This window comes from Penicillium macrosclerotiorum (assembly GCF_028827735.1).
Source record: "Penicillium macrosclerotiorum strain IBT 26536 chromosome Unknown utg000010l_segment0_segment0, whole genome shotgun sequence".
In the NCBI taxonomy this organism is placed as follows: Eukaryota; Fungi; Ascomycota; class Eurotiomycetes; order Eurotiales; family Aspergillaceae; genus Penicillium; species Penicillium macrosclerotiorum.
The window spans coordinates 84,042-109,563 of record NW_026643089.1 but is presented as its reverse complement, the minus strand read 5'-3'; the positions used below and the strand labels follow the sequence as shown (position 1 = coordinate 109,563).

The window sequence follows — 25,522 nt, the reverse complement described above, 5'->3', positions numbered from 1 at the left end:
ACTAGACATCTTCAGGGCCCACGAAAGCCCAAACCCGACCACGGCCCGACCCACGCGTGGGCCGGGTTTTGGGCCTGGTCCTTAGGCCCATAGTGGGCTGTGGGCTTAGCCTTTCGGCCCATAGTGGGCCTATGGGCTTTTCGTGGGCTCTAGAAAAAGCAAATATAGTATTATGTCGTGACTACATAAAATATATAGTATGTAATTCTGATAAGTAAGCTATTTTATGAACGCCAAGACCTTGATTTTATGCAAAGATGGGCTTTGTCGGGGGCCTATTGGGGGCCCGACGTGGGCCTAGTGGTCGGGCTTGGGCCTAAGGTTTAGGCCCAAAGCCCACGTCGGGCTGGGCTTTGGGCCCGACCTTGGGCCCGCTGGTGGGCTTTGAAGATGTCTAATTCTAACGTAACACGCGAACTAACTAGCAAGCGACTACTAATAAGCTATTAATTAACAATCACTCTTCGATAGAGGAAATTGCCTACGTCGTAAGAAGAATCTATAACTAATATATAAACGATATTAACTCTATCGTGCGAGGATTTATCCTCTCTATTGAGCGCTACGCGTTAAATACGCGCGAGAATAATACGTAGAGGATAGCCGTAGTCCTCGCTGCTATCGCCCTTATCGATAAAGGCTAGAAGGACCTTACTACCCGAATAATACGTATTAAATTAACTACTAGCACTATATCCTCCTTCTAGGAATCTGTTAGAGAATAACTACTTGTATAGGGTAGAAAGCCTGTCGACTAGGTAGGAAGATAAACGTCAAGTAAGGAAAGCAAAACACTGTTTCTTGCTATCATGGATCTCTCCATAATCCTCAATTTATGTACAAGCTTCAACACTTTCCTATATGACCAAGCAAAGACGATAGATCACATTATAATATGCGGTCTGACGTGGCCCCTATGTGACAGAGGTAAGCAAAGGCTACAAAGAAGAGAGGTTCACGAATCCCTAATGGAAGGGCACCGAACCCTCAGGGTCTTGTAGGTCGTACATCTATGTTAGGGAGAAGTGGGGCTGTTATGACGAAGCCTGACCGATAAGGTGTCGAACTGACACCTAAGGCGTGAAGTTGGGAATAGCTTCATATTGCAATATTATATAACAATAAGGTAAGGTAGTTTCGGGTACGAAATTTATAAATACAAATATTTTAATTCGGAATATAATTTCTCTAGTTACGAAATATTTCAAAGGTTACGTAGTTTTTAATAGGTTTTTAGGTACACAGCCTACCTAACTATTTTAGCGCGGCCTACTAAGCTCTTAGCGGGCGCCCACTGAACTGCGTTCTCCTTCACGCCTTAGGTGTCAGTTCGACACCTTACCGGTCAGGCTTCGTCATAACAGCCCCACTTCTCCCCAACATAGATGCATAACCTACAAGGCCCTAAGGGTTCAGTGCCCTTCTATTAGGGATTCGTGAACCCCTCTTCCCTGTAGCCTTTGCTTACCTCTGTTACGTAGGGGCTACGTTAGACCGTATATTGAAATATGATCTATCGTTTTTGCTTTGGTTATATAGGAAAGTGTTGAAGCTTGTACATAAATTAAGGATTATAGAGAGATCTATGATAGCAAGAAACAGTGTTTTGCTTTCCTTACTTGACGTTTATCTTCCTACCTAGTCGACAGGCTTTCTACCCTGTACAAGTAGTTATTCTCTAACATATAAACCCGATAATATTATAGCGACTATAGAATACTAGTTATTAACTAGTAGTTATAAGGTAGGAGAAGGAAGGAAGTAAGGGTATTTAAACTTCGATCGTTATATCCGGGAGGCCGAGATCTTTCTTTAAGACGTAGGCTGAATACTACTAGTAAGCGGACTTTTTTTAAGCCTAAATTATATTAGTTCTCTTGCTTTTTCGGCTTATTTTAAAGCCCTCGATAAGGAGGAACTTTTTGCATATAAGGCAGAGCAAATACCCTTAAGTATAAGGACTTTTATATTTAAAAATATTCGTTATAGTAGGCGGGCGTAAAGAAACGACGTAAAAACGGGGTTTCTGCCAGGTAGGGAGTAAAGGAAGTTACGTTCGGTTCTGTAAGATCTTGGCAGAAACCTCACTTGCAGTAAGCCTCAGGCATATATTCCAGTACGGCGCCTACCCACCGCTCAGTGGGTGCCTACTGAACTATAGTCTCCTACTGAGCCGTAGTCACCCTCATTTCGGTTTTCTTATGACAGTTTAATCAGAAACCTTCGTCTTATATTTAATTAGAGGTACTCGGCTTTTTCGTACAAATGTAAACGTACTAGTTGTTACGGAATAAATAACCTTATCTACTATACTGATTCCGGGATAGCTAGAGATATACTAACAGATATACGTTGATTGGATGCTACGTATAAGAGAGGTAACTAAGCACTGAGCGATCACTGAGCGATCACTAAGCCTGTGTGATTAGTCACTGAGCCATCACTGATCGCTAGTCAGCATATACATGACTTCACCTGATCTGATCTCTGAGTCTGATCCCGTGCTGACATCTACTCACTGAGCCTGAGCCTGAGCACCCTCACAAAAGCGGCGGCCGCCAGGATAGGAAAGCCCTACCCGCCAGCCATTATGTGGTCTATATAGCTGCGTTTTCCCGGTTATCTAGACTAGCATAGTTCATGGAAGTACAGATTCCTATGTAGCGTAAGACGTAGCAAACCATTGTTCCCAGAATTGGTTGTCACATTCTCCAAATGAGCCTTTCTTTTTCACAAAAGAGTTATTAGACTGCACTGGACTAAATAAGCTTCTCGTGCCTGTCTCTCTCGTCCTTGAAACCAAGCTTTCCCCGGTGCCCTACAGCCCATGTCATGCAAGCCTAGCCCAACGCCAGAGTCGTCTAGTGAAGAAAGAGTACGAACTTTGGAAAGTGAATAGTCAGGATCCAAAACCTGGGTAATTGAGCGGGGGCTTTGGGCCTTGTCAGCTTGTCCTTCCTTCGAAGTGCACCAATAGCGTCTCCATCCTCAAGCCTTCCAAATGCAGTCAGCAAGCAAAATGAAGAAACAATGAGCTTGATTCTGCACTTCGTATATGCGCCATTTGCGTTATTTAAACTAGCGACCTGCTTCGTTTGGCTCACATTTGATTTATCCTTCTCGTTCGTACCAAGGCAACCCTTGTCCGATAAATTTTCTAGTAAAGCCAGCCCCAAAGCCCACTATGGCACCCTCTCGAAAAGCCCTAATTGCTGTGACTTCGGCCAAGGCTAGCCTCTTCAACGGCAAGGAAACAACAGGTCTATTCATTACCGAAGCTCTCCATCCTTTCAAGGTTCCTGTGGGCGCCGGTTTCGAGGTGGATCTAGCGTCCGAGACAGGGACCTACACGCCCGACTGGTTATCCCAGCAACCCGATTTCCTGAGCAGCGAGGACTTGGAGATCTGGAACAACGTGGACAGTGACTTCCGGAAGAAGCTTGATAATATGCCCAAGGCATCTGAGCTAGATGGATCTCAATACGGTCTATTCTACGCCTCCGCCGGCCACGCTGCCCTGATCGATTACCCGACGGCGCACGGACTTCAGAAGATCGCCGAGCAGGTCTGGGCTAGCGGTGGTGTAGTCGCCTCTGTTTGCCACGGACCTGCCATCTTCGCGAATATCATCGATCAATCGACAAGAGAACCCATCATAAAAGGTAAAAGGATTACTGGCTTCACCACCGAGGCCGAAAATACGATGGGGATTATGGCGGACTTGAGAAGCTGGAATACCGAAATGGTGGAGGAGCTTTCTGCGCGACTCGGCGCTACGTGTAAGTCAAGAAGCAGATATGTCCCAACGGCTAGACTCTAATTGTGATTGCGCCAGATGAACGATCAAGTGGAATTTGGGATGACTTTCATGTTGTTGATGGGCGTCTGGTTACTGGACAAAACCCTGCCAGTGCAACTTCAACAGCCAAAGCCGCAGTAAAAGTATTCGATAAGCTGTAAGGTGATTCAAGGAGAAGGTTGGCATATGAGATAGATTGAATTCTATGACAATCATTTATATTAAGAAAAGGACAGCGGAGAGCGTTCACGCGCCACGAAATCGCTTCATCGGTCCATAGCTGGAGGTAAAAGCCCGCAATGAACCACCGTAAAGATAGAGTGGGATCGCAAACAGAATGCTCACGACCTGAATTGCGGTCATTTCACCAAAGACTGAGCTTGTTCCTTGTCGCTCGATCCAGTCGGTAGCATAAAGCGACAAGAGCATGCCGATGGTGTTTCGAATAACGAAGATGCTCACCAATGCCTCGCCGGTCACCTTGCCCGCAGTTAGTAGAGGAAGAATAACCAAGGTATTCTAATTTCAATTTTCACGTACCGGTTTATACATATCCAAAGCATATGTGACAGCCACATTCGAAATGGCAGCGACACCAAACGCTTGCATGGCGTACCCAACGGCAGGCCCGATCCAATGTGTCTCGTGTGCAACACAAAGTCCGAAGATCAGGATTCCCGCTGGGCCAATCGTACCTGGAATCACAATGGCGGGTAGTCGGTATTCAGGCAGCCGAACACCACCATGACGAACAGTGCTTCGTGTGGAAATGACGTCGATCAGGCGTCCTCCCAGATAAAAGGCAAACAGACAGCCAATGAATCCAGCTATAGACAGCAAACCGATATCCCCTATTTTCCAATTATAAGGTGGCGCGGTAAATGTTTTTGTCGACACAAGTTGCACCACAATATTCCTAGATCATAGGTCAGTATCTTATTAGAAGGTCGAGGTGGATCGGACTTTGCAGTTCACTGACCAGCCCACGGAGATCCCAATGGTAAGTGAGCACCAAATAAGTGGAGGATAGGCGGTGTTGGCCAAGATATCTAACAGTGCTTGGAGAAACGAGGCGTCTCGATTGAAGCCCACCGACAGAGACATCCATTCTCGTTGGGAGCGCTTGCGACCTAACGCCGCGCTGCGATGCTTGATGTAGGAGGTTTCCCGAATAGTGAAGATGGCGATCAGGAGGACGACACCGACAGCGATCGCCAAGAAGTAACACATCCAACGCCAGTTTTCATCCTGGATTAGATATGCGTTGATAACTGGGCCCAAGAAAAGCCCTGCCGTGAGCGCCAGATGGAAAATCATCATATAATGACCACGGTCTGCCGCCGGAACCATATCCGCAACCACGGCGGGGACCGTGGCATCTGCAGCTGCTGCGGGAAATCCGGAGCAAATCCGCGCAGCAAGCAGCTCACCATAGCTAGTAGCTTGACTGGACCAGACATTCATCATGCAGAGGCCCAACATCGCCAATAGGTAGACAGGGCGCTTCCCGATCACCCGCATCAGGGGAACCCAGAAGACGTTCCCAACACCGAACATAAAAACATTGAAACAAACCAGTTGGCCAGCCTTAGTTTGATCTACGTGAAACTCCTTAATGATCGCTTTAGTGGCGACTGCGAAGTTGCTGGAATTCACATTGGCCAAGAAAGTGAATGAGCAAATTGTTAAATAGGTGACTAGCTTGGCGGTTAAGGACCAGTTCTATGGCGCAGGTTAGTTTCTCCTGCAACTCATCTTATTTAGAGGGACAGCGATAGAGACTAAAATCATACCTGCGGGTTGTTGGGATCCGGCGGCAGGATGTCGTGCTCGTCCACCCCGGGCATGTTTTCCAGGTGACTGGAGGTGGAGGACAGCTGCAGCTCCTCTTTTGTATCAGTCATGTTGAGAGGTGGCTTGGGGTTCACAGCAGTGGAAGTCTGTCAGGAGACACAACAAAAGATGATCATCGAGGGGGCCAAGTTATTGAAATAACCTACCATTCACCATTTCTCCAGCTAACCGACCCCCAGGAATTCCTTTTTTCCCCACAATTGGATATGGGGGGAGTTCCGCGCAGCCAGTGGCAAATTGGTCTGATTGGATCGAGGCTGATGGATCGTGAGTGAGGTGGATTTGGGGACTCGTGGGTTCAGTGAGGTGGCTCGGCAATTCCGACTGTTGGATCGGCCTGATAGGGACCTTTCGGACCCGAGTGGGTGGAGATGAGCGGGCACCGAAAACATAGCCTAGTATTTTCAGGCTGGTTCTTCGATTTGAATTCCTTGGCTGTCATGTTTCAAAAGGATCATCTGGGAGATAGATCATTCGAAGTCCAGTTCATGCTCTCCTGTGATGATGTGGGGACACTTCTTTGAAGCTCCCATGTAGTGTTTGGGTGCTATGTCCTCAACCAAATCTAGCCGGGAATCCCGGCTAGATCGCCCTCTTAGCGCTCTCTGGAATTTCCGTATGGAATGAAATGACGGAATGCGTTGTCCCTATGTGCACATTAGTAATTCATTACTGTAGATTCCCATAGGGCGTATCAAGCTAGGCAAGTGTGGTTCACCGAATGTTGTGGGGATGAAAGGACAGTGGTGGTAACATGACGACAGCTTGTGTTATAGAGCAGAACACGTGCACAACTGGACAGCTCCGTCAGTGACGTAGAACAACGAAGTCAACTACTGCTGATATATCGCACGACAGTCTGGGCACAAGTATCTGAAGCCTTTTGGGTCCACGAGCATGCCCTCCCGGTTCAATGACCAGGTGCAGGAGGCTACGGGCTGAGAGCTCGGCGACAAGCCCGAGAGCTGCTTGGGTCCCGCCTGCTCCGCTTTGCGCTGCTTCAATTCGGCCTGCTGTTCTCCGCATCTGCTCAACTTCCTCCCTTCGCTCACCTTCAGCATTTTCGCGCCTCCCACTTTCCACGCCTTACCACAATGGGTCTTATCAGCCGTGTCTTGAAGGTGTCTGCCGCCGGCACCGCTGCCACGGTCGGAGTTTTCTTCGGAGCTACACGTAATGACGTCTTCCAGCCCATGGACACCTCCGATCCCATCTTCTCCTCGCCTTTCTTCCAGAAATTCAACCCCAATCGCAACCCGACCCTGCACGACTTATGTGTGCGCCAGGTCCCCCTGGATAAAATTGACCCGGCTCTGCTGGAGAAGAAGGGCAAGCTGGTGGAGGCATTCTGCGCTGGGGTCTGGGGCGGCATGGGTAAGTGACACCGCATGCAGAAAGCTCTTGGAGTGTGCACAAAGAACCTTCTAACATTCAATTGTATTTACAGGCTATATTCCCCAGCGCGCCTATCTCGCTCAAAAGTACCAGGGTCCTGAGACCGCCACCAACCTCTGGGAGCGCAAGGATCTGCTCGCCAGCAGCTATGAGGTTGGAACCGTGATTACCGACCACTTCGAAGTCCTCGAGAAGACTGACGACCGTATCACCGTGCGCTGCGGTGCTTCCCCTCGCGAGCGTGATGTCCGCCCCTCCGATGGCCTGTTTGAGATCGGCGCAGTGGTCAAGCAGGAGGAAAACGTGGCTGAGTTCACTCTCAAGAGCTGCTTCTACCAGGGCCTGGGCAAGGCTGAGGCAGCACCGATGGGTCCCGTGATGACCTGGCTGCACCAACAATACACCAAGCTGTGGCTCGAGACTGCGATCCTGAAGAACTGTATGAAATGAACGGGGATAGCTGCATCTTGAGTGCTGTGCGCTTTGTTTGCGACAATCCGTGTACATACTCTTAATGGTCTACTAACAAACGACGGCACCCACAGGTTCATCATGGGAAGGAAAGGCTAGAGAGAAATTCTAGTCTCATCTATTAAAAACCACCACCATTCCATTGCATACATTTCAGGTACTCGACTACTCGATGTAACATAATCGAAGACCTCTGTGATGACCACCATCGCCATCAAGCCTTCATTTCTACGCGGGGCTTCTCCTCGGAATTGGCGAAATCCCGGCCCTCAACCGGCTCAGGGTTCGGCTCGCTAGTCAGAGTCACCGCAAGAACAGTAGGGATCGCAATCACCAGCGAGCCCATACAAAGACCCCAATCCATCGCAAACTGTGTCATGGCCGGTTTCTTCAAGGCATTGATGCGCCAGGCCATCGCACCACCGGTCGCCTGGAAGGTCTTGTACGCCCCCACTGTGATAGCGGTCTCGGCTGGAGAGTTGGATCGAGCCCCCATGAGCCAATAGCAGAAGGACTGCCAGAAGGCATCGTATGCGCCGTAGAAGATATACAGAAAGATAGGGCCCACGGAGAGACTGCCGTCTGTATAGTCGATATCCTGCTTCAAGCCCTGGGCTATGCGGCGATCGAACCACTTCTGGAATGCATACCCGCCACCCCAGATGGCCATGCCGGTGACGAAGAGGAACACCCACGCGATACGCGCACGCATGGGCCGCGTGAAGCCAGGCAAGTCAAGGATGAGGCCGATAACCAGGCCACCCAACATCTGCGCAATCCAGTACAAGGCACCGTTGAGCGAGCGCGTGCGGATGTTGAAGGTCATGCCGTTGACCACATTTTGCTGATATGAGTAGAAGACGTTGGCGGAGAAAAATAGCGGGAGCATGCAGAGAACACGCCAGTCAGTGATGGTGCGAAAGGCTAGGCTGGCCGTCCGCCGCCAGTTCTTCTGGCTAGCTGGTGTGGCCTGGAGTTGAGAGACTCGTACGGTCGCGGGCGGGCAGATGAAGACTCCGAGGAGCCACCCGATGGCCATGATGATGAGCAGGGCGATGTAGGTTCCGTTCGAAACGGTCCCGCTGGTAGAGTGGTAGTTCAGGCCGAAGCTAGCAAGGGATCCCACTCCTCCACCCAGGTTGAATATGATCCAGAATGCCGCGATGGCTCGTCCCTTTTGCGACTCCGACACGTACGTTGTCATGATAGCTCCCTGTGCAACCCATAAGAACGATGCACCGACACCAAGAATCGCGCCGGATGCGATGACGAATGCACCATTGTTTGTCGCTTTGAAATAGGAAAAATGATCCAAGGTTAGCAATTGAATCGGGAGAAAATGTGTGAAGAAACTAGGGTAGCTGCCATACAGTTGAAGCACAAAAGGCTACCGGAGTATAGAGGATAAGTCCATCCGCCGAGCAACAGACACACTCGCGGTCCGACACGATCGAAGATTGGTCCGACAACAAACAAGGCTGTTCCGGCGGTCGCAGCGAGTAAAGCGACAGTCGCATTGGCAGCGACTGTCTGGTCGACCTGTCCCGAGCCTCCGAGTCCGGTCAATGCATTGTACATCTACACAGGTCCTTCTAGGTCAGCGGTCATCCCAAAAAAACCCCCCCAAAAATGAGGAGCGAATGGGATTCAAGCACGCACACCAGGACAGCAGAAGCAGATAAAGCTGATCAGCAAGATCTGGAACCAGCAATGCGTATAAATCTGGTAGAAGATCGAGCGCTCGCCATCTTGGCTCGACACGACTTGCCCTGCCGCATCTCCTCCAGTCTTGGTCTCGTTCGCCATGGTGTCGTTCGAGTGCAGAGCAAGACCAAACCCTCGCCTATCAACAGCTCACAGCAGATCAAACAGCCTTCACGAGAGTCCGGGGACGACGAGTGGTTCCGAGGCCCCTCAAATACGAGCGTTGTTGTGGTTTTCTGCAACGCTGCTGCCAACGAGATCGCGCCTGCCGATCCCTGGATTCCAACCACGCGCAGTGGTATCTTGAGTGGGGCTCGCCAATCAGCCATTGCGGATAGAGTGCTCAATGGCCGTGTTGATGCCGTGCAACCGGGATCTAGTTCATATCCCCAGTTCTTCTTCAGTCCGTGGCGGGGTGGCCCGCGACCGCACTCCACATCGGGTAGTTCCTGGGGGAGAAGACGAGGAGAACACTCCACCGAATGTCGCGTGTTTGTCGGTTCAACCGCGGTTGAACAAGACGGGTAAAGGCCTGGGGGTCCTGATACCACCACGTTGGGTCCTCGCTGCGACTCTGGCTAGTAACACCCCCGCATTGGTGACAGCGGCGAGAGTCGATGGAGATACGGCGCCCCGTGCGATTGGTTTATGTTTCCGCATCGGCAATGATCCGAGCCCGTGGGCAGTGTAAAAACAAAGTCTCATTCGGGACAAAGCCGGTAACATTGTCGGCGGGACCCTGGCTAGCGTGGGGATTTGCTCAACGGCCAACGACCAGCGGCGCTTGCGCGATTGTGCCTCTTAGAGTCCGAGAAGCGAGCGGCAGGAAATAGTGGGCCATGGGTGGGAAATGAGATGACTGCCCTCGTCTTTCCTGTACAACGTTTGAACTTCTCACATACACGTCGACCGGGTTCCTCTGGAGATAATCCGACGCTATGGACTTGAGCAGCCTGGCAAAGCTGCAGACGGAGGGGGTGAATCCCCATACCGTCCATATCGACCGCATGTCAACGCTGGAGATGTGCACGGTTATCAATTCCGAGGACCATAGAGTGGCAGAGAGCGTCGAGCCCTGCCTAACAGTAATCGCTGGCGCAATTGATGCTTTGGCTTTGCGGGTGCGACGCGGCGGCCGAGTCGTATACGTTGGAGCAGGCACCAGTGGCAGGTCAGTAATTACTCGCCAAGATCTATACAACGCAGCTCGAATTCATGATAATGAACAGCAGGGCTCTGCAGACTGGGCATCCTTGATGCATCAGAAATTCCGCCGACATTTGCAGCATCGCGTGACCAATTCATTGGCCTGATTGCAGGTGGAGATGCCGCCATCCGCCAGGCCCAGGAGGGTGCGGAGGATAATGCACAGGAAGGCGAAATCGATATGAAGAACCTCCAACTAAACCCCGAACTTGATAGTATCATTGGCATTGCAAGCTCTGGCCGGACCCCGTATGTGCTGGGATGCCTCGCTTTCGCGAAGCAGCTGGGATGTTTGACCATTGGAGTCGTTTGTGTATCGCCCTCGGCACTAAGCCAGTCAGGCAACGCGGATTACCTGATTGCGCCTCTTCCGGGCCCAGAAGTGGTGACTGGGAGCACCAGACTGAAATCCGGCACCGCAACCAAGTTAGTGTTGAACATGCTGAGTACCGGAACTATGATTCGAACAGGGAAGACCTACGGGAACATGGTATGCCTGCCTCTCCGCCCCTCAAATGAACGACTCGATACCATCGAGCCTAACATTGCTTTAGATGGTTGATCTGGTGGCATCAAATCTCAAATTGAAACAACGGTCCCGGAATATCCTACGTCGACTCAGCACCGAATGCGCCGCCATGTCCGACTCGGGGCTAGATGCACTTCTTTCGCAGTGCCAGCACAGTGTCAAGCTTGCAATCTTGGTTGCTGAAACTGGCCACTCCGTTGATAATTGCAAACAACACTTGGTCTCTGCCGGAGGTGTATTATCCAATGCTCTGGAAGGGGCATCGCAACCCGTGGCTCTTGAGCACACGCCCTCGCGAAAGTTCACCCTCTGTATCGATGGCGGGGGCACCAAGTGCGCTGCTGTGGTTACTGACGGAGCTAACATTGCAAGCCATGGGTATTCTGGGCCTTGTAACCTGTATGTTGTCGCTTGAGAGTCTGATTGAGTTCTATGAGGCTGGGTAAACGCTAATGTCCTTTCTATAGAACTGATGGTATTGGCAACATGGACGGAGTAATGGCCACCTTGGTCGAGGCCACTAAGAGTGCCTTGAAGGCGCACTTACCAGATCCTCTCTCAAAACTAACACAGGCCGAGTGGAAGCACCATCTCCGCTCCTGTTTCAACTCCGCCTGGATTGGCCTGGCTGGCTTGGACCGTGCTGGTGTAAAGGACGCCCTGGCTCCCAAGCTCGCTGAAATATTTGGCCTGGACCCCGCTACTAAAAGCTTCTGTTTAACAAATGACGTGGACTTGTTGCCGGCATCGATCCCAGTGGACAAGAGCATTCCGCCTGTCTCCACACTTGTTCTAATCGCGGGCACTGGTAGCATTTCCATGCGGTATAGCTGGACTGAAGATCTGGGATACCATCGTGTCGCGCGCTCCGGCGGCTGGGGTCATATTCTGGGCGATGAGGGGGGAGGATACTCGATCGGCTTGGCTGCGATCAAACAGACGCTGGCCGTCCTTGAAGAGCAAACGCTGGGTCTTCGGCCAGGCTTGGGACAATTCGAGCACGCAGTGGTCAAGAAGCTGGGGTGTGAGAAAGCCAATGATGGTAATATTAACCTTCTCAACGATCTTCTTGCCCCTCATGAGCCCCAGATCGCCAAGGCTCGCATTGCGGGTGTGGCGGAGGTGGTGCTGAACCTGGTTCCCTCTGATCAAACGGCGCAAGACATTGTGACCAAGCAGATTGAATACCTGGTGTCGAAGACCCTCGGTCGTTTGCTCGATTCCCGCTCTACCGGATATACCGTGCCGGAGCAAACACAACTAGTCCTAGCTGGTGGATTGATCAAGAATCAAGGATATCAGGATTTATTGAAAAGTCAACTTAGCCAGCAAGGATTGGGTTTCCGAGGCATTCATGTCGTCGGCGACGTTGCTCTCTCGGGGGCCCCGGTACCTTCAAAGTCAGAAATAAACTCCTCAAGGATGTCTAGTCTGGGGGCCAAATCTGATAGAAACCGATTTATTCCTATCTATCACCATCAAAGCTCAACCTCCACGTTATCAACCTTATATAGAAATAGAATCCTATTGATTAAATCCCTTTTACTCCGCTTTATCAAACAACGATACGCTCTTGACCACCAAATCCGGATCCAACAGCTTTTCCCGAATTGAAACTCCATTCAAGTAGTCGTTGCTATCCACCCTCCGATACCCTTCCTCTAACGTCTTCTCAATGCCCGCTTGCACATGTCGCCTAGCCGTGCGCTCGCGTGCTTCCTCCAGATCCGTATCTACAAAGACGCGGTAGTCCACCAGCGGAGCTAGATCCCTCCACTCAGGCTCATCTAGTAGAAGGTAGTTCCCCTCGACAATGACAATCGAGGCATCAGGCGTCACCACCATGCCGTCCTCAACAGGGTCTTTGGCCTTGTGGTCGAACGCCGGCGCTCGCAGGACATCCGCGGCGGCCCATGACCCGGAGGAAGGGGTCGTCAGGGGCGTGGAGTCAGCCCACGCGCGGAGCTCGTGCATGAACGCGACGAATCTGCCAACGTCGAAGGTCCATGGGGCGCCGCGGCGGAGGTGGGCTTCTGTGGGGTCGGGCAGTCGGTCCAGCGTGGCCCGCGACAGATGGAAGCCGTCCATGGATAAGAGAGCGGCGTGGACGGCAGGGTCCTGGTTCAGCAGATGGATGACTTCATGGGCTGTGGTGGTTTTTCCGGAGCCCGGAATCCCGGCGATGGCAACGAGGTAGCGCGGCTTCGAGTGGCAGGCAGCTTGCTGGCGGATGCTGGCTGCCAGCCGGTGATACTCGGCGTCCATCTAGGTTGAACTCGTTAGGATCTATGTATACAAAAGATCTCGAGATAGTTAAGTTCTTACCGTGGGCTGTGTGGGTTTATAGATATAGCATTCACGAACATTCACGGCGGTATAGTTGTTAGATCGGGCCGAAGTATAAAGTTGGATGTCCTAGTATCGAGTCTGCGGACTAGGCTCAACATGACACATGCCAAATCATTCAGCGATTCATGACGTGAATAGGATGATTCAGACCGACTGGTGAATACTGCGATGAAAAATAATCCGAGCCCTTTGGCCGCATTGCCATCGCCATGTACATGGTGGTGGAGCAGGCCCGGGTCACAGTGCTCCGACTGGAAAGTCCGCAGAGAGGCCAGTATCGGTCATCATCCGCGTCAGTTGGCCGAACCAAACAAGCCGGAAGCGGCCCAAACTAGTATTTGACGATCCGATGTTGGTATTTTCGCCGTTGCTGGTCCATCACACCGATGTGCAGCATGGCGTCTGTCCCGTCTTTCTTTGCTACGGTCAATGATATTAGGCCATCACAGATCATTCGACCATTTGTAGAAATATATATTGGTCCTTGATTGATGACTAGGAGAGGCCCGAGAAAAGAGACCATTTCAGTGCCGACTTTTCGTGGGGATACCACCCTGTCCTATTATCATAAGTACACAGTTGTAGGTTTAGGCGGAGAGCAGGCCTCCGGTGCGCGCAAGCCTTATCCCCATGGCAAACGAAACCCCGCCAACGCCGTGGCCGGAAAATAAAAATAAATAAAAAATAACAAAGCCCCCAGAAAGTCATGTCGTTTTCGCGTGATCGTCGTCGATCGAAATAAAGAATGGGATGCGGGGAAGAAACGGATATACAGTGGATCCTGAGGCCTCACCCCGGCCTGGCCTCGATCAGGGCCTGCTCGCTCCCGGTCGCGCCCATAGAGCGCTTCGGCTTGCGCTTGCGCTGCTGCTTAGGGCTCACGTAGAAACAGATAATCTGCTGGTCATAGCAGTGGCCGCACTGCGGACGCGCATGGTCGCAGGTCACGTTCCACTCGCGACAGCCCTTGCAGTCGAGAGACGCGCTGTCGTAGGGCTGGATGTGCAGGGTCGGGCGCGGGCGCGACGGGGAGCGCGGAGGGGAATCCGGAACGACAGATTCGCACGGTGCGCCCCACCTTCGGGGCCACAGCCAGTGGCTGAGACGACTACAGATTCCCCGCGAGATCGCGGCCGGCTGGGCCGACCCAGAGACGCTGGTGCCGGTTTGGGCTGGGGCTTTGATCTGGGCCTCCTCCAGTGCGGGAGACCGTCGAACGATGGAGGGGTTCTGAGGCCCGGTGGACTTTCTAGAGGAAATGGTCAGTTAGATCTCGAGAAGGCTTTTGGATGTCAAACAAGGGAGAGGGCTGGAATGGTTCGCTTTCGATCTCATCTTGTTTTGATTCTAGGTCTCCTGTCTGATGTTGGGCTACTTACCGTGGCGTGGAGCTGGCCATGTCTCTCAATTCTCGAGAAGGAGAGAAGAGCAGCTCACGGTCTGAGTCGTCGATACCATGGAGGAGGAAGGCCCGGGGAGAATAGAGAATAGGGGATGCGAAGGGAAGAAGAAAAAGTAATGGAAGTAAATAGGGAAGCTGGTCAGGCTGATGATGGGCACGAGGTGATCTCGCCTGTTGGCCACGCGCTCGCAACCTCCTCGTCTCCCCAATTCCTTTTTTTCCCATTTTTGTTCCCCCCTCAAACTGACCCCAACGACCAAGCCTCAACTTTTACTCCCCCTTTTCTTGCTCCGTCGACTCTGCTCTGAATGGGAGCACGGGGCTCTCAGACCCCCCACTTGAATGGGGCAACCCGGGCACCGGCCAATCCTTAAATCGCGCGACCTTTGGGCTGGTTTAGGTGGTGAGCTGTCCATTCTTCCTAATTGCTTTTGCATCACATCTCCCCATTGTGCCCCTTGGGCTAGACATTAGTCTTATCGCTAGTGCAGACCGAGTCATCGCGAATGAGTAACCCGTCGTGCAGCGATCGTTCGTCTCGACCAGATGACCAAGGTTCAGGGACGGTGTGACAACTTGGACATGTGGATTGGCTCGGGACCCGATCCCACACAAGAGAAGGACAAGACGAGCACGGTCTCGACACTAAACACCGACCAATGACCATCGATCGCAGGCAACAAAGATACAGAGAACGGGAGTGTCCGCAATGCACGTCATGATCACTTCAGCGCCGATGTCGCCTCCCGAGTTCCATGTCTTTGATCGGGGGGTATATGGCGATATAGTAATGGGAGCGCAGGAGCGCAGGCCTTTAAACCGTCGACTTCTTGATTCTTTCCTGTTCTTCCTGGTGTCTCTCTGCTTTCCGTCTTTTCTCTGCGCAATGGCCCGCATCTCCGACGCCATTTGCACTGACCATAGCGATCTGCAGTCATGCTACGATCGTATCGTCACCGCCGACGACCCAGACGAGCAGACCCGCTACCAGAATCAATGGACGTGGGAACTCGCGCGACATGTTGTGGGCGAAGAAGCGGTGCTCTTCCCAGCGTTGGAAACCCACCTAGGGCCTGGTGCAACCTCTCAGGATCGGCGCCAACACCAGATGGTGCGTAGCACCTGTTGTTAGTTACTTGTTTCGTGGCACCTCATATTCTGTTCCTTTTTCCCGCTTGGCACCAAGCGCGGTGGATATTTAAATATCGTCCCCCTCCTCCCCCCACTTGCCCCCGCCCACAAGCCAAGCCCAAGCCAGAATCACCTGAATAACACGAATCTTGTCGCAGATCAAACAAAGACTCCAGGTCTTCCAAGATCTCTCCGCCGAAGACCCGCGCTTTCTGCCCACGTTGACCCTGCTCATGGATGATTTCGCGTCCCATGTCCAAGCTGAAGAGGCGCAGGTTTTGGTGAAGTTGGAAAACGCCATCAGTGCCGAGGAGAGCGCGCGGCTGGCCAAATCCTTTGATCGTACTAAATTTCTAGCACCAACAAGGGCGCACCCGGCTCTGCCGGATCAGCCACCATACCAGACCATCGTCGGCTTGATGGCTGCGCCATTGGATTATCTGCAGGACCTATTTCGCAAGTGGCCAGACCACGTGCCGAGTTTGACGATGGAATAGATCTCGAGGTAGACAAAAAAGACCTAGTAAATTTGTCTAGAGAGAAGCGAAATATCAAGCAGACTACGAATGAAAGAGACTTGTGCAACAAGATACCAAATCAATGCTAGGTCGACAGTGACCATTTTGACTAATATGAGTGCCCACGGCATGTTTGTAGTGGGCGAGTACTCCTCAATAGAACCAGGCTTCCAAGGCTTTCGGGGCTTTTCAATCACTCCTCCGGACCCTGTTGGCTCATCTGCTCGAGCTTTTCGACAGCGTGCTGCCTGCCTTGATCGGTCACACGAGGGTTGCTTCGGGCCCTGCGAAGTCTTCAGTATCTCGTCCTTGGACAGATTCCCCCACCACAACACAATGTAAACTTACGCCTTCAGGGCGCCGGCGACTCGAATGGGGTCCTTGCCTTTGGGATTGTCGTGTTCTTCACTGGGCTGGTGCTGTGATGCCTCCCATCCAAAGTCGTGGCTCAACACGCCTGCAGCATGTGTTTTGGCCTCCTCGGACGTTCGGGGATTCCTCAGCGCCCTGGGTGTCTCTCAGCTGGGGGCAATTGAGGTGGTGGGGCTATTGATTCGCTATTGCGACTCACGCCTTATATCCGCGCATCTCATGCGCGCGATGATCTTCAGTCGAGACACTGGCATCCTTGTATTCCCTGGAGCGGCCCATAATGAGACAATTCCGAATAGGACAGGATAAACAAGACTCAAATCCAAAGCAGCGTACACGTATGTGTTATGGAGTCGAGAGGAGTATCCATCAACTGCACAGAATTTGATCCGTTGTAGAAGAATGCGTCATTCTGTCGTATGAATATCAAAGCGGCGACACAGTTTCCCCAACCGCGGGTTCTTGACCATGGGACCTTCTGATCCAGAACAATCGTGAACCATCCAGACTATGGGACGGGCAATGTTTCTGATGTCAGCGTGGCGGGAGGTGGCAGTCCTGGAGGAGGACGCCGAGCATATATATTCCTGCGAGTCGGTCTGCCATCCCGGTCAGATTGGACCGGCCCTGTCATGTCCACATCACGTCCACTCCATCCCCCTTGGATACAATCGCCTGACTTCTCCGAGTGGTGTACCGAACCAGCTTGGGGACTCTCCGTGCTTGATTTGTCCGGATTATCGTACTAGATTGCAGCACGGATCAGGGACAGCTTCATGTTCGGCTCCGCGGGACCATGCGAGGCCGAGTGCCGTGAGGAGCAGAAGACCCGAGTGGTTCCTCAGATCCGCCGATTCAGTGTTCAATTGCCGGAACCAAGCCGCAATGACTTGTCTCGAGGACAGATGCCGATTTTGGGGGATGACCTTGATCTGGAGGATCCTCTGATGCTGGAATACGCTGAGATGGAGGATAGCCGAGGTAAGCAATTATGAGATGATGTCTCCGGGGGGGGGGGGGGGGGGCTGCACAAGCTCATGTGGATAATTTTTTTTCAACAGAGCAGAATCCAAAGAGAACAGCCCCTGGCGATGCGTCTTTCGCTCCCACCCACGCCGGCTCGGCCTATCCACCCGGGGGCGTGGCCGGTGAAAAGGCCAGAGCCCCCTTGCGGATGATCCGTCGGATTTCGTTGATGGTCCGAGGTGTCCGATGAATGGGAGAAGGTGCGTGAGGGTATCGAGGTATGAGTTGTATATAAGTGTAAATGTAACCTATATAATTTCTGGACATCATCTTTCCACTGAAAAAGATACTCTATCACACCGTATAGGCACAAACCAGTGTGTTCACACTTTTCGTGGTCTAGCGGTCATTTACAGTTCGACATTAATGCAACAGCATATATACTATCCGAGTATGCCATGTCCGGGTACAGTGAGACGGTCCCAGAGAGGGTTGTATCCTGCTCAATCCTACCCGGCTCCTTAGACACCCGGATCCTCCCATCAAATCCTTTACGAGGGATTGGGGTGATCCGTGAGTCTCGAATCTGAATAGAGTATGAATAGACTCGGGTGTACCAACCCTCGTCCTCGTTGACGGCCCCTGCCAAGCCCGCCACTCCACGCGTCAGACCCCGTTATCCGTTATCGCTTATCGCGATCTCCCGGATCCTGACGGAGTACATCCTCCGGCCTTCCTACAACTACTATTCGGCCTGAGTTGGATTCTGACCCCGGTGGACCTGGTGTTTGACCTGATTTGTTCTTCCATTAGCTGGTTAATTTATGCCCTTTTTAGTTCACCCTGGTCAGAGCACTCTCGACTCGGAGACCCCAGATCGCCCGGCTGTTAAGCTCTGGATCGGCAGCTGCTCGGTCGCTACGTAACCCAAGAATGTGACATGCTCTCAGCAACAACAATGACATAGCTCAGAATCCAAATCCCAATGGCATCCCAGAATGCTCGAAAAACTGTCAGATGGCTCGCATCACAAAACGAGAACTTGGTCGGACTACACTTACCATTTTCCGAAGACGTCCCTGGACAAGGCGTTGCTCCTGTTTCACCGGTCGTTTGGGAGTTGACCGTGCCGAGCCATCCTGTTTCATGTTGACTCCTGGGCCCCGTTCACACCAGCCCACGGCGGCCTAGCTCCAGGTAGCCGCCAGGCTCAGGGCCAGTCAGCAGCCCTGCCTGCTCGGCTCCACCGTCATGAAGAATGGACGATCGTACACGTTGGTGCATTCATGGTATCTGCCCGCTGGGCTAGACCCGCTGGCATGGTCGGGGCCAGGAGGGAAACCCTGCCTACCTACCAATGTGACAGGCCCAGTATTTGCCCAGAAGGAGCGGTGGATGTCGTGGAGGTCGTGGATGTCCGTGGATCCCGGACATCTAGGCCCCAGGAGCGTTTGAATGGCTCACCCGCCTAGGAAGGAAGACAACATGAAGCAGGCTAAGCAAGCCTAATCACCTCGGCATCCACCAACCACAAATCAGGGACAGAAGATGTTCCCAGTCTATGAATTAAGATTTAAAACAACAAAATAGAGGGAGAATGAGTCTAAATACCATCCATCCGCGCCGCCTCGCGCTGTCGCACATTCCTCATTCTTTTGCTCCTTGTTACTTGTTGACGGCGATCTGGGATTGTCCGCCTCTCGTTCTTTTTCCTTCTATTCGTCCTTCTTTGCCTGGTGCAGACGTGGCATACCTCATTCTTTTCCGATCGGGACCCTCGATTCAGAGTACCTCTAGATCTCTCTGATCTTTTTGTGGCTTCCTGTCTTTTCCTTCTCCCCCGCGGTTGTGGTGCCTTCGATAGTGTATCAAACCAAACACTCCGGCCCAACCCATTCTGTGTTCTGTTTCATTCTTTTCTACTTCCCCTGATTATACGTGATCCCTGTTATCCTGTGCCTGTTTTATATCGGTGACGATGGTATCCTCGTCGCTGTCCCTTAGCGCTGGTTCGCTGTTCCTCCTGTGGCTGGCATCGCCAACCGCCGCCACATCCGATAGTTACGGGCTGGTGGAGAATTGGCACGGCAAAAGTTTCTTGGACTACTTTAACTTCTATACAGGATCCGACCCAACCAATGGTTTCGTGACCTATGTTGACCAGAGCAGTGCCGAAAGTGCGGGATTGGTGAAGGTCACCGACAGTGGCAGCGTTTACATTGGTGTCGACCACACCACCACCCTCTCGACCACTGGCAAAGGTCGAGACTCCGTTCGTATTGGCAGCAAGAAATACTATGATCACTCTCTGATCATCGCCGATATTGCACACATGCCAGGCAGCATCTGTGGCAGCTGGCCAGCTTTCTGGTCCGTTGGCAAAGAGTGGCCTGCCGATGGTGAGATTGATATCATTGAGGGCGTCAACCTACAGGATCACAATGAGATCGTCATGCACACAGCTGGAACTTGTAGCATCACAGACACCGGTATGACAGGCGCGGTCAATGCCACCGGGTGTGGCGAGGACCTCGGGACTGTGGGCTGCGTCATTGAGGGCGATACCGGGAGTTATGGCACCTCATTCAACAAGCAGGGTGGTGGTGTTTATGCCATGCAGTGGACCGAACAGTTTGTCAAGATCTGGTTCTTCCCTCGTTCTTCGATCCCAAAATCAATTTCCAGCGGCAGCCCCGATGTCTCCCAGTTCGGCACTCCCATGGCTTTGGTTCAGGATGGCTGCGATGTCGCCAGCAGTTTCAAGTCCCAGTCTTTCGTTTTCGATGTTACTTTCTGTGGTGACTGGGCTGGGGGCGTGTTCGGCACATCTGGATGCCCCATGTCCAGCTCCGATCCCTCGCAGAGCTGTATCAACTATGTCGCCAAGAATCCCGCTAAGTTTGAGCAGACTTACTGGGAGATCAACTCCGTCAAGATCTACCAGACCGGCGTGGAGACTGACTCTACCTCATCTTCCACCCACGCCGTGGCCTCAACCCATGCTACTGTTGTTGAGGCCACCAAAGCCACTCAAGCTGTGGCCGAGACCACTGCCAAAGCCACTATCGCGGCTGCGGAGACCTCTGCTGCGGTTGTAGAGAGCGCTGCCAGTGGTGGCTGGAGCAATGCCGACACTTCCTCTGCTTCAAGTGCTAACACCGTTGGCGTTGTTGGTGAATTGACCGGTCTTTCAGATGCTACTTCGACCGCCGTTGCATCGTCCTCCAAGACCACTCGCTTCGTTACAAAATTTGTTACCGAAACCACCACTTTGTGCCCTGTTGCTCAGGCCTCTGCCTCGTTGGCCTCTTCTTCGAACGGCGTCGAGACACCTGCGGTTGTCCAGACTACCGAGTCAGTCCAGTCTGCTGCGCCAATTGCAACAGACGCGGCCAAAGAGGCCCAAACCCCAGTGCAACAGCCCAGTGCTGCCACCTCCGAGGCTGTCAACAGCCAGGTTCCCAGTCAAGTTCCCACTGGCGCTGATGCGGTTTCCACTAATGCTCCTCAAACTGCTGCTTCATCGGACACCACTCTACCGACAATCATCATGGCCCCTGGTGTCAACATCGGCTCCTCCAGCCTTCTTCCTAGCCCACATGGCACGCAAACATCGAAGGCTCTCATTCCGGCTGCCACCGGTGCCTCTGCGGCCTCTAGTAGCTCTGGAGGTACTTCCCAAGGATCCTCCACCACCGCCGTGAGCCCGGTCTTCACTGGTGCAGCCGAGAGGGCGTCCGTCAAGTTTTCGACGATCATTGCTGCCTTTGTGCTTGCTCTGATGGCTTAGACCCTCCGAGCTTAATTTGATACCAGATACACTTCGCGGCGGATGGATTTGAAATTCCGATGGTTGCGTTCTGTTTTGTCTGTCTTCGTCGCATGTACAATAGACCTTTTTTCCGACGTCCATAGATGCCCTACAGGCTTTGGATTCTCATTAGAATAACAATGGTAGTTAACAAACACTCTTTGCCTCAGATTGAATCTTGGATTTCCTCCATATACGTTTCTTCGACATGAAAATGAAACTGCCAGAGGTCAATAGAAGCTCTGAACGAATATATAAACTTTATAAGAATTCCATCTACATATCACCTCTGATCCCCTCTCGTCCCAGTTTGCAAGCCCTATGTACACAATCTGCTTTACCCTCAACCCAACACTCACGACCTCATCCATCGGTTCAACCAGTCTCGTACATAACAAGAAAGAATCCCATCCTCAATAATCCTCAATCGGCCATTTCTCAGAGTCACACTATCCCTCTCAGCTCTCTCCGTAACAAACGTCTTGTGCCCAATCTTTGACTTCTCCCCATACATGGCCTCATAATGCCCGATCAGCTTCACCGCAGGATTAACGTCTTCCTCGCCCCGGGCTTCACTAGCCCTCAGCTTCTCCAACCAGATCTCAAAAGGCACCTGCTCAAATTGGAACCCGCTACCGCCCAGTTTCTCCAGCAACGCTGCCCACGAGAACGAGCGCGTATTGCACACGTTATAGACCGAGTCATCGGACTCCGCACCTGCCGTGCCACTGGCCGTGTCACCCTTCCCTGACCCGCGGTGCTCCGCGCCAACTGCGCGCCCGATTTCGACGACCACCGAGGCGAGCGTGTCGACGGGCAGCCAGGAACAGGCGTGCGGGAGGGTCGGCAGCGCTCGTAGGGTCAGCGCAGAGCGCAGCATCAGCGGGAGGGCCTCGCTGTCGTTCCACAAGCCCTTCTTCGAGTGACCCGACACCTGGCCGATGCGTAGCGAAAACGCCCTCGCGCCGGTGCGGCGTGCAACGTTGACGACGTGCTCGCCGACGAGTTTCGACTGCCCGTAGCCGAGGTACGCAGCTCCTGGATCTGCGAGGGATTCTTCAATGCAGGACGACGGCGCCGCGAGGGTTGTGGAGATGGATGAGCAGAACAGGACGACAGCTGGCTCAGGACGGGCCACAGAGAGCGAGAAATCGAGAAGCGCGTGGAGGCCTTGGATGTGCGGCTCGAACCTGGCGAGAGGAAGGTTGAAGTTCACGGGCCAAGCGGCATGGATGATCTGCGTCACGGTCTGTCTCATGTACCGGAGCTGGTCCTCGTCTGAGGGAGTGAGGCCGAAGTTGGGCATGTCGAGAGAACAGTTCAGTGCAACGATCTTGGTTTTTTGGAATGAGGTTATGGCCAAATCGCGCGTGGCTAAGCTGTTTAGAACAGCTTCTAAAGGCTGGGAGCGGCGCGTGAAGCAGAAAACTATGGAGATTGACTCGTCATTGAGAAGTTCGTATAGCGTGTGGGCGCCGATAGAACCAGTAGCTCCCGTGAGGATCTGTGGAGTATTCTATTAGCAGCATTCAAAAGTGCGAGGCGATATAATCAATTATACGTACCACGCCTTTTGTGTCGGGTGTGAGCGCCGGCTGGGGAATATGCCTCTGAAATGTGGAGTACTTGCGAACCAAGCTTGACATGATCTCAGGATCGCTCTGACCTGGAGAAACGAGGTCGCCATTTTGTACAGCATAGATGTGCTGTGCTAGACGTTCAATGCTGCCCGTCTCATAGACGAGATTTAGACCCACGGGGCTCGAGCCGAGCCAGAAATTTTGGAGAATCAGACGCCGGAGATGTATAGCCTTCAGGCTATCAATGCCCTGAGCGAAGAAATCCTCTTTCTCGCTAGAAATCGGGGCTCGGAGCTCTTGTCGGCATAACTGCATCAGAAGAGACTGTGTCTCTGAGAGACCAAGCCGAAGACCACCTTCAACTCGCTCTGCTTTTGTATAGATATTATCAATCAACTCTGCGTAGAGCGAATAAACCTGCGCTCGGATCATCGAGCCCTTGTCAGTGCGAGGGAACTTTGATGTGGGAGATATGATTGCCACCAAGTCGCGGGATATTTGCGAAAACCGCTCTGCCCGAGCATTGGCACCTTCGATAGTGGGCCAGATCTCATCGAGATATGCTTCATCAGAAAGGGTTGTTTTCTCCTCATCTTTGGCCCGCAAGACCAGTAGCCCCGGGGCTGCTTTGCCCAGTCCAACGACCACCGCCTCATGAATCAAAGGATGCTGCTTGATGTAGCCTTCAATTGGAAGAGGAAGCACCTTTTCTCCATTGACCAGCGTGATCCTGTCATCCAATCTGGAAGCATACTTCCACCGATCTGGTATCGTCGGATGTGGAGTGAAGACGTCCTTGGAATGAAATGAGCCTGGAGGATCACTTGAGTTGGACGTTGTCAAAGCCGGATGGCCCGCCAAGTAGACGCATTCGTAAAGCGAGTTGCCGATTGGCTTCATCCAGATATACGGCCGGATATTGTCAAAGAACCGTAGATAGTTCCAGTGAGGGTCACCCTTTGGCCGAGATATCGACTCTGCGACCAGTCCTGCTTCCGTGCTGTGAATGGTCAATTAGACTAGGGGTATTCTTTTTAATGCAATTTTCATCAACTTACAGGCCAAATGAGCCTCCAAATGGGACGCCTTCGCTAACTAGCCGATCTCCAAGCTCATCGGGGCACGGTGCTCCACCATACGTGACCAGCTTGCAATTTCGGAGCGCAGCAATACCTCGTGGGCTATCCACCAATAACTGAAGCATGTAAGGAACAGCTGCAACGGACTCTGGCCGCGCAGCCTCAAGGACAGACACAACGGATTGAGCGGTTAATGGCAGTGCTGCATTCCACATAAACGCTGTCTTACGCATCCACATCGCCTGCAATGCAGTGGAAAGACCGTGGAGATGGTACCAGGGGAGAGGATTGAATGAAGTCAGACCGGGGCCACGCAGCGGGTGGGTCATAAGGGCACGATTCGTAAGGAACAACGGTTTTGGAGTACCAGTCGAGCCCGACGAATGAAGGATGAGCACGGTCTTATTTCTTTGAGCCTCTGAATTCCGGGTTCGATTCAGAACTAGGAAGGAAGTCTCTGTATCTTCACTTGAAGCCGATGGCATTGGCCGACAGCTCACTGGTTTCTCTTGTAGTATTTCACCGACTGTGGCGCGGATGCTTTTAGTTTTCCCGTATATAATAGTCTCGCAACCCACGGTGTCGAGTAATGATACACAGGCATCTCCCGACAGTCGTGGAGAGAGCATCATTACGGTATAACCCAGTCGACTAAGTGCAAAGAATGATATAACCATGTTGATATCAGACAGAGTAAGAAGGGCGACAATGGCTCCATCCTTTTTGGGCTGGTTTGCGGCGGGTCAGTCATTTTCCTCTGTCAGATGCGATATTTGGGATAACGAACTGGTTGAAACCCATCATTCATGAGGATCGCCACTGTATGATCGATCATCTCATCCAAATCCCGTCCAGTATAGTAATTATAAGTAGCAGCATGGTCATCGGAGCTAGGATAGGCGAGGATGGGGTGTTGAACAATATCAGCCGCACGAAGCCTAATAAGATCATCCAAAACATGGAGCTGGCCAAATTTCCGAATAAGAGGGTCTCCCACGCTAGATGAAGTAGCCGTGGTTGTCTGGTCGCCTCGTTGAATACCCATTTTGACTGCAAGTATTGCGGACGAGGATGGGAGAGGTAAATGAAAATTTCCATGGGTGCGCTATATATACAGGAGTCAAATGGAAGTTCTTAAAGAAAATCTTTCAATAATGATAGCTAATATTACTTCGGCTCCTGTGTCCCACCTCGATTGCCGACTGCTTTCGGGATTCTCGGGAGCATGCTGAGGTTCCGTTTTTGGAGAAGTATCGCGACTCATTCAGCTTGGCCCTGAACGCCCGGTAATTGCTCCATATCGGGACCGTGGAGCTGATCAATCAGCAGAGATTGGCAGGCTAGACCGCTCATATC

General features: G+C 52.2%; 13 protein-coding genes across 13 annotated transcripts; 6 read left to right on the top strand and 7 right to left on the bottom strand.

The window, feature by feature from the left end:
• Positions 1–3,184: 3,184 nt before the first annotated feature.
• N7462_009763 (ThiJ/PfpI) lies at positions 3,185–3,960 on the top strand (the record flags this gene model as incomplete). Its single annotated transcript, XM_057081477.1, has 2 exons — positions 3,185–3,779; positions 3,836–3,960. The coding sequence occupies 2 exons, from the start codon at positions 3,185–3,187 to the stop codon at positions 3,958–3,960; spliced, it is 720 nt and encodes a 239-aa protein (XP_056928517.1).
• Positions 3,961–4,045: 85 nt separating this feature from the next.
• On the bottom strand, positions 4,046–5,703 carry N7462_009762 (MFS general substrate transporter; the record flags this gene model as incomplete). Its single annotated transcript, XM_057081476.1, has 4 exons — positions 4,046–4,279; positions 4,340–4,715; positions 4,779–5,521; positions 5,593–5,703. The coding sequence occupies 4 exons, from the start codon at positions 5,701–5,703 to the stop codon at positions 4,046–4,048; spliced, it is 1,464 nt and encodes a 487-aa protein (XP_056928516.1).
• Positions 5,704–6,747: 1,044 nt separating this feature from the next.
• On the top strand, positions 6,748–7,498 carry N7462_009761 (uncharacterized protein; the record flags this gene model as incomplete). The annotated part of the gene is made up of 2 exons (XM_057081475.1): positions 6,748–7,027; positions 7,101–7,498. The coding sequence occupies 2 exons, from the start codon at positions 6,748–6,750 to the stop codon at positions 7,496–7,498; spliced, it is 678 nt and encodes a 225-aa protein (XP_056928515.1).
• Positions 7,499–7,733: 235 nt separating this feature from the next.
• N7462_009760 (putative MFS transporter) lies at positions 7,734–9,325 on the bottom strand (the record flags this gene model as incomplete). The annotated part of the gene is made up of 3 exons (XM_057081474.1): positions 7,734–8,809; positions 8,890–9,097; positions 9,179–9,325. 3 exons carry the CDS (start codon positions 9,323–9,325, stop codon positions 7,734–7,736), a joined length of 1,431 nt encoding a protein of 476 aa, XP_056928514.1.
• An 836-nt stretch (positions 9,326–10,161) lies between these two features.
• N7462_009759 (putative glucokinase regulator family protein) lies at positions 10,162–12,406 on the top strand (the record flags this gene model as incomplete). Its single annotated transcript, XM_057081473.1, has 5 exons — positions 10,162–10,394; positions 10,466–10,919; positions 10,984–11,357; positions 11,426–12,326; positions 12,389–12,406. 5 exons carry the CDS (start codon positions 10,162–10,164, stop codon positions 12,404–12,406), a joined length of 1,980 nt encoding a protein of 659 aa, XP_056928513.1.
• Positions 12,407–12,500: 94 nt separating this feature from the next.
• Positions 12,501–13,223, bottom strand: N7462_009758 (phosphoribulokinase/uridine kinase family protein; the record flags this gene model as incomplete). Its single annotated transcript, XM_057081472.1, has 1 exon — positions 12,501–13,223. The coding sequence occupies one exon, from the start codon at positions 13,221–13,223 to the stop codon at positions 12,501–12,503; it is 723 nt and encodes a 240-aa protein (XP_056928512.1).
• Positions 13,224–14,096: 873 nt separating this feature from the next.
• On the bottom strand, positions 14,097–14,706 carry N7462_009757 (uncharacterized protein; the record flags this gene model as incomplete). The annotated part of the gene is made up of 2 exons (XM_057081471.1): positions 14,097–14,556; positions 14,687–14,706. The coding sequence occupies 2 exons, from the start codon at positions 14,704–14,706 to the stop codon at positions 14,097–14,099; spliced, it is 480 nt and encodes a 159-aa protein (XP_056928511.1).
• An 889-nt stretch (positions 14,707–15,595) lies between these two features.
• Positions 15,596–16,337, top strand: N7462_009756 (uncharacterized protein; the record flags this gene model as incomplete). Its single annotated transcript, XM_057081470.1, has 2 exons — positions 15,596–15,820; positions 15,999–16,337. 2 exons carry the CDS (start codon positions 15,596–15,598, stop codon positions 16,335–16,337), a joined length of 564 nt encoding a protein of 187 aa, XP_056928510.1.
• A 214-nt stretch (positions 16,338–16,551) lies between these two features.
• Positions 16,552–17,009, bottom strand: N7462_009755 (Con-6 family protein; the record flags this gene model as incomplete). Its single annotated transcript, XM_057081469.1, has 3 exons — positions 16,552–16,642; positions 16,707–16,865; positions 16,930–17,009. 3 exons carry the CDS (start codon positions 17,007–17,009, stop codon positions 16,552–16,554), a joined length of 330 nt encoding a protein of 109 aa, XP_056928509.1.
• Positions 17,010–17,506: 497 nt separating this feature from the next.
• Positions 17,507–17,725, top strand: N7462_009754 (uncharacterized protein; the record flags this gene model as incomplete). The annotated part of the gene is made up of 1 exon (XM_057081468.1): positions 17,507–17,725. One exon carries the CDS (start codon positions 17,507–17,509, stop codon positions 17,723–17,725), a length of 219 nt encoding a protein of 72 aa, XP_056928508.1.
• An 889-nt stretch (positions 17,726–18,614) lies between these two features.
• N7462_009753 (uncharacterized protein) lies at positions 18,615–18,844 on the bottom strand (the record flags this gene model as incomplete). The annotated part of the gene is made up of 2 exons (XM_057081467.1): positions 18,615–18,737; positions 18,758–18,844. The coding sequence occupies 2 exons, from the start codon at positions 18,842–18,844 to the stop codon at positions 18,615–18,617; spliced, it is 210 nt and encodes a 69-aa protein (XP_056928507.1).
• An 830-nt stretch (positions 18,845–19,674) lies between these two features.
• On the top strand, positions 19,675–21,486 carry eng2 (putative GPI anchored endo-1,3(4)-beta-glucanase; the record flags this gene model as incomplete). Its single annotated transcript, XM_057081466.1, has 1 exon — positions 19,675–21,486. One exon carries the CDS (start codon positions 19,675–19,677, stop codon positions 21,484–21,486), a length of 1,812 nt encoding a protein of 603 aa, XP_056928506.1.
• A 376-nt stretch (positions 21,487–21,862) lies between these two features.
• N7462_009751 (uncharacterized protein) lies at positions 21,863–25,211 on the bottom strand (the record flags this gene model as incomplete). Its single annotated transcript, XM_057081465.1, has 4 exons — positions 21,863–23,011; positions 23,073–24,087; positions 24,146–24,894; positions 24,954–25,211. The coding sequence occupies 4 exons, from the start codon at positions 25,209–25,211 to the stop codon at positions 21,863–21,865; spliced, it is 3,171 nt and encodes a 1,056-aa protein (XP_056928505.1).
• Between the last annotated feature and the right edge of the window lie 311 nt (positions 25,212–25,522).